We start from the raw sequence: 6,794 nt of genomic DNA on the forward strand, positions 1-6,794 counted from the left end.
TACTGTAAATTTAGCAATTATTTATTGGGCTTGCAGAAGGGGAAAAAAATAACAATACACTGCAGGAGAAAACACTGTCCTACAGCACCATCTTGTGTTTCCTTTCAGGCTTGCCTTAGATTAGACAGCCTGTTAAAGAGCACCAATTACGTTTGCCTCTTCACTTACAACAAGAGAGGTTTTCAAATTAAAAACCTCTCTAGTTGTTATAACTGTACAAATATATCCAGTGTTAAGAAAGTAGTTGTTGCTTTAATACGCTGCTGGGACAATTATTACAGACAAAAACAAAATGTAAATTTTTATTTATTTCACATAGTATAGCATCACAATACACCAAATCAATCATCCATCACAGTTCTGATGTGCAAGTGTTTGTTTTCCGGTGATAATGACTCGGTCAAGATCTTGGGCCTGTTTCAAGAAGCGATTTCATCAAACTACCTGACTAACTTCGAGTAAGACGCAAAACACCTTCAAACCTGGAACGCTGACGTTTCACTCAGCAAAGTTATCAAGGTAATGTGTTAATCCTGCTTCTTGAATCAGGTTCCTGGTCTTTAGCTCCCACACCTCACCCCTGATATAAACGAACAGAAAATGCAGACATGAACATCATATGTGTCATGTAATGGCATAAGTAATTCAATTTGGTCTTTTTCTCCTCCATTATCTGTTTAATTATCTTGGTTAGTTTCATGTTGACCTTCTCGCCTTTAAATACAATGAGCAGTGTTATAGTCGAGAACGATACAAGTTGATAACACACTGATGTATGCATGCTGGGAATGAGTCCATTTTTTTTTGTTTTTTGTGAATCCTGCTGAAAAGAGCCAAACTAAATACACAACATGGGTTAATAATTTTGGGCAGGGCTGAAACTGTAGGTGGAAAAACATGCAAGTTTCAACCAGTTCATATCATCATCCCAAAATGTCTTAGAGAGACAATCTGGAGTGTGAAGCCCTACATCAGTCCTGCACCTCAACCAGACTTAATACAGTTCTTTCTTAATATAAATAAGGTTTTAATCATGACATATTTTCATATTTTTTCTGAATCACTTAATTATTTCTGGCAGTGCTTTTGCAAAGACCATTTCCAAATTTCCAGCCAAACTTAATTTTCACAACCCATCATGAAGTCAATCAAAAAGTTTGATTTCCAGTGGAGCACACACAGAAAAGTTAATTTCTGATTGAAAAGAGTTTAATTCTGCTAAGCTGCTGTTATTGAGAAGGACATATACTCTTTCTGTAAAGATCCTTCACCAGTACAGACAAACAGCCCAGTCTGGGACCTAATCAAAACCTTTCATTGACACACACAAACACTCATTCACTCACTCATACATACAAATATACCTGCATACACACACACACACAAGACCAAGTTAGATGGACAGCACAGTCCCTTTTCAGTCTGCTAACAAAACCTTGTTTCCCTTCACAAGTGAAACCAAAAAGCGAGTTTTGAGCAGCATTCAGGTAGGGTGAGGTGAGTGGTGTTGAGAGAAAGCTTGCACTGCAGTCAAGCTTTATCTACATAAGGCCATCTCTGAACGTGTGTGGGTTAGGACTAGCAGTTCACATCCACCATCTTTTTTGTTTTGTTTTTTTTTTTGTTTTTTTAAATCAGCACAGAAGTGGTCGGGGTGGGTTCTTCACTAGACAGATTCCTGAAAACTGACATCACAGTTTGTCCATCGCAAGAGGTTACCACAATGGTTTGTTTTTCCCTCTCACATTGTTCATTTAGAGGGATCAGCAGCTAATTATCACAGCCTTTGACCGCTTTAGGAAATCCAAAGAAAGATCCTGAACCTTTTCCTGTCCAGGTGCAGTTTTACTCTCTTGACTTCCTCACAGTCAACACGGTGCCTTGCATCGACTGAACCAAATGCTTGAATTTCCCTTCTATCATAGCTTGAGAAGCCGGACCCCGCTGTGCTCCAGTGTTCACTGTCTCACACGCTTGTGGCTCAAGCCGTCTCTCTGTACTTTAGGTGCTGGGAGCAAGGGATTGTGATTTGCGCGCCGGTGAGCCCCAGTTTAGTAGTCTCTCCTCTACCGGCTCCCTGGCCCTTCTTCATCCTTCCTTTCCTCTACCCTCTTTTTGCTTCTTTTTATTTTTTATTTTGCATCAGTGTCTAGACAGTGCTGCGCGGCGTGCCGTTCAGTGCAACCACCTTGGTGCAGGGCGAGCCCACTGCCTGGGAGCCCGCTGGACGCTGGGTGGAAACACCCACCTCAAATACTTCATGGATGGCCTTCCGGAAACAGTGGAAGTTGTAGTCTATTAATCCTAAGGAGGCGAGAAAGGTACAACAAAAGATTAGATTTGTTATGTTATTTGGAAAAATGCACAGTCGATTTATTTGCTGTATTCATAGTTCTTAAGTCTGAGCAAAAGGTAGTGATAAAAGAATCTCAAGAACTAAGCTGTGTATTCATTTTCATGCAGCAAACATCCACAGATTCAGGGTCTGTGCTTTTTTGTCGCTCTGAGCAAGGTATTATGTTACATCCAAATATATGATACCCAAAAAGCAACTTCTACATCACAGAATAACATAATCTATGCAATACCCAAAAACACACAACATTTGTAAAGGTTATAATGTTTACTCCCTGTGGAGACTGTGTGGATTTAACTTGAACTGAAGTTGAAATGCTAGTTGTTGTCTTGTATTGTATTGCATTGTAACAGGAAGACTTTATAAAACTATTTGTAGATGTGTAATAATGTAATTAGAAAAAAAACACAGCAAATTACAACATTAAAAGCATTTCAAAGAAACAGTGTCAAACAAAAACTCAAACTTCAAAATGCAGCAATCACTGCAAGCTTAAAGACACACCTATTTAAAACACCAGTGTGTAGGATTTAGTGGCATCTAGTGGAGTAGTTGTACATTGCAAGGACGAGAAACTACGGTGGCTGCAAAATGCGAGATAAAGGCAAACAGCCCTATATAGAGCCAGTCATTGTTTTGTCCATTGTGGGCTACTGTAGAAACATGGCCGTTTAACACCATGGCTGTAGATATAAAAGGCTCTTCAACGATGATTACACACTAATGAAAATATATGTATGAATTGTATTCCATTTCTGCCAATAGATCCTCCTAAATGTTACACACTGGACCTAACAGATGAAGATCAGCATTTGTAACTAACCCGGGCGCATGGAGTCTGAAAGACTTTACCAGGCAAGGAGGGTCTAGCAAAATATGCTATATAGTACATGCACATTTGTGGAGCTTCATCCATAGTAGAGGCTAAAAGTCAGGATATCTCAGTTCTTTACAAAATTGGTCTCTTCTTGAAACTTCATGAAAAGTTCTGTTAAATTGTGGATCTGTGCCTTAAATGTTACTTAATTGCAAAACATTACATGTATAGGTGCCCTTGTTCTGACTTCATACACTTGTGAAAGAAAATACGAAAACATTTGACTCAAGGCCACATCACCATTAGCCAAATTAAGCCAAATGAGCTCCAGAGGATCACAGATTTCGCTGACAGTTTACCTTTGCGCTCGAAGCTTTCTTCTCGCAGGATGCAGACAAGGGCCAGGAACTTGGTGACCTCTTTCAGGTACAGCACAGTGGTGTTGTTGAGCTTGATGATGGCCATGGACTCCTTGTCGTAGGCACTGCCGCTGCCGTCCTCCCTCAGACTGTTGAGGCACAACAAAACACCATAATGTTCAGGGGGAAATGTGAAAAAAAAAAAAAAAAAAAAAATTGTAGCATGAGGATGTGGATTAATTAAGCAAATAAATGCATAATTAAGTTATGCTTCAATGAAAGCATCCTCAGACAACTCATGGGTGAACTCTAATCTTCTGTAATTTCTTAATGTTTTAAGATATGAAGTGAATATGTTTTTTGCTGTATTTAATATGTAAATTTATACAGAAAAGCAGTTCAAAATCTACTCTATAGATACACTTCCCTACGTTTCCATAAAGTTTTAAGGCAACAAATGCATGCCAGAGCTGGCAATAACCCAACTCTGAACTCTTACTTACTAATGTACTAATAGAACACACACTCACCCGTAGATACAGGAGACGTCAATGACCACATCGATCATGTCACAGCACAGTTCATAGGACTGCATGTCTACAGGAGAGCTGTCTGTGGCAATGTAGATCTTACTGACCACATCAAACAGAAAGGCTTTCTCTATCCCTGAATTCTGTCAGTGAAAAATGTTAGGATGACAGAGAGGAAGAGATAAAGAAAAGAAGGGAATGTTAGGAAATTATCCAATTTAATATGGTAAAGAAACATGGTACTACTACCTGATGAGATACATTGGACATTTAATATTAAGACAGTAAAGGTGGGCGATATGATGGCAAATGCTGTGAGATTATACTCATTTGTTTCTGATTGATTTTGTCTATAAAATGTCAGACAACCGTAAAATCAAAATTTCCTCACATAATGACAGCAGTCCAAAATTTCCAATCACAGAAGACTAAGATAAATACCAAATATTTACATTTGAGAATTTGGACCTGGTTAATTTTCTGTACTTAAAAAAAAAGCCTAATGATAAATCAAGTTATAAAAATAGTTGCTGGTTTAATAAACTCTTGGTGTACAGTATTTAAGCCAATGTCAGCTCATGTCGCAAATCAATGAGCAGGACTGCTTTATGGAAATATTGGATTTTTATATGATTCTGGGCTGTGATTTATCAGATATTTAACTTGCTCAAGTAGATTGAAAAAAAAAATAAAATTCTGCATATTTGATCCATTTACATTTTTTCAATTGATTGTCCAGAACGTATAAATCCACATATTGAAATACTCCACATAATTGCGTAAGCATATGGAAGGCCAGTGCTAAGTTAAAGGATGGTTTAACTCATCAATGATCATTATAGGGCTCCATACTAATGTTCGGACATTTCACCACATGTATTAATAAATGTACACAGCTGTAAGACAGCTACAAACAAAAAGAGGTACTAGGCTTTACTGTGGTTCATTTCACTTTCTAAAGCTTCAAAATACAGTGTTTTACTTGTTTAAATGAAATATTAATCATCCAGTCGTGACAGGGTGCGTGACGACAGATGACATATACACAAAGTCAAAAAATCTAACATCTGGAAACAGATACAGAGTCACACCATGATGTTAGCTGTATCTTGCAAGTCGGTCCTAAGCTGGGGTCTAATGGCACTGAGTTAAATCAAATGCTGTTTGAAGTATTTTTCATTATTTAATCATGAAATATAATGGATTCATGAAGAAGACTTCACAGCACCTGGGAAATGAAGAAAAGGTTCACCCTCATATCGTGTGAGGTAGTACTGCTTGTTACCTCTATGAGATAAATCTCTCCCTGTGGTCTTTTGGGTGTTCTCAACAGCAATATGATTCGATTTGGATCATTGCCAATGTGTGAGAGTTAGAAATCCTGTGCAACATCCACAATCCGGCAGTACAATCAAGGATTGTAAGGGCACTGGAGGAACTGCTAACTATACAGCGGCATGGGAGCTGGCAGTGACTCACATTGTGCATGCTGTCACACGTAAATCACGCTGGTCAGTGACAAACTTACGAAAAAAGGGTTCATACACAAAGTGTTGGCTGTTCTTTACTTACAGAAATGAAGATGTTTAGGAGGTTCTCCAGAGTGGGAAGCTGGGGAATGAGCTTCTGCACCACTTTGCTGAAGGCCTCGAAGATGGAGTGGTCGTAAATACTCGTCAAGTAAAAGCTGAATGAGATTTTTTTAAAAAAGGAAAAAAAAGGGGGAAGTGAATAAGCAGTTACTCGTAGCAAACACTTCTCACTTCCTCAAAACACACATGAAAGCAGGTAAAAAACCAAATAGTCACGAGATCACATGACAAACAGACACTGAATGACAGAAAAGAGCCGTTAGTCGACGCATTTAAGCCTGATTCAACAATAAAACACGGGAATGAAAAGAAAATGTTAGCAAAAAATGGCTTCACATGGCTGTGGCAAAACTGGACACACATGACTTATGGACTTTACTGTGATATATAAATAAAAGGTCAGCCCCTGAGGAAGCCTGTAGCTTGAGCCAAATGGAACTGTCTGCATACGCTTGGCAGGCGCTCAACTTTACAATGCATTACAGTGAAGAAAGCACCAGAGAGACACAAGGCAGAGCAAAAAAAAAAGCCTTCTCAGCGACAATATATATATCTGGCTGTCTAACTGGAATAAACAACAATCTCACCCCACATAAAACACAGTGCAGGGCGTGCCAACAGAGCCCAAACATCAACAGTAAAGCTGCTACAGAGCTGACCGGGATCAGCAAGAACAGCCTGCTTAGTGTTGTACGCAACACATTTAGAGTCACAGTGTGTCAGGGCAAAGGCTGCAGTTATTGATCATTTTTACTTTTTGATTGAGGCTGTACAATATTTTCATTATTGACTAATGTATTATTTCGATCAGTCGTGTAGTCTATAAAATGTCCTAACACCTTGTCTTGGTGGTTTTGTCTGATGAACAAGCTATATTATGGATTCATTTATCGATGACTTGTTTAGTCATGTGATAAAATGAATGTAATGTAAATGGTGAAAAGCACAGAAATTTTCACATTTAACAAGCAAACAGTTACCACATACTTGACAAATGATTTAAAGGACCAGTGTGGAGGATTTAGTGGCATCTAGCGGTGAAGTTGCAGATTGCAATCAACTGTAACAGCTGGACTCAACCAAGTGTAAACTACTGTGGCCACAAAACTCGAAAAAAACATGAGAGGCCCTATCTACAGT

General features: G+C 38.8%; 1 protein-coding gene across 1 annotated transcript in view; it reads right to left on the minus strand.

Annotated features, from left to right (window-relative positions):
* Positions 1–288: 288 nt before the first annotated feature.
* rragca (Ras-related GTP binding Ca) overlaps positions 289–6,794 on the minus strand; it is a 13,309-nt gene continuing 6,803 nt past the window's right edge. Inside the window, exons 4-7 of the mRNA XM_035672114.1 lie at positions 5,635–5,749; positions 4,063–4,205; positions 3,533–3,681; positions 289–2,304 (exon numbers count right to left, since the gene is read on the minus strand). Of these exons, the coding sequence (XP_035528007.1) occupies positions 2,150–2,304; positions 3,533–3,681; positions 4,063–4,205; positions 5,635–5,749 (562 nt within the window). The 3' untranslated portion in view covers positions 289–2,149. The remainder of the gene's footprint in view (positions 2,305–3,532; positions 3,682–4,062; positions 4,206–5,634; positions 5,750–6,794) is intronic.

Source organism: Morone saxatilis, unplaced genomic scaffold (assembly GCF_004916995.1).
Source record: "Morone saxatilis isolate NCDOM2014 unplaced genomic scaffold, NCSU_SB_2.0 Contig24, whole genome shotgun sequence".
Classification (NCBI taxonomy): Eukaryota; Metazoa; Chordata; class Actinopteri; family Moronidae; genus Morone; species Morone saxatilis.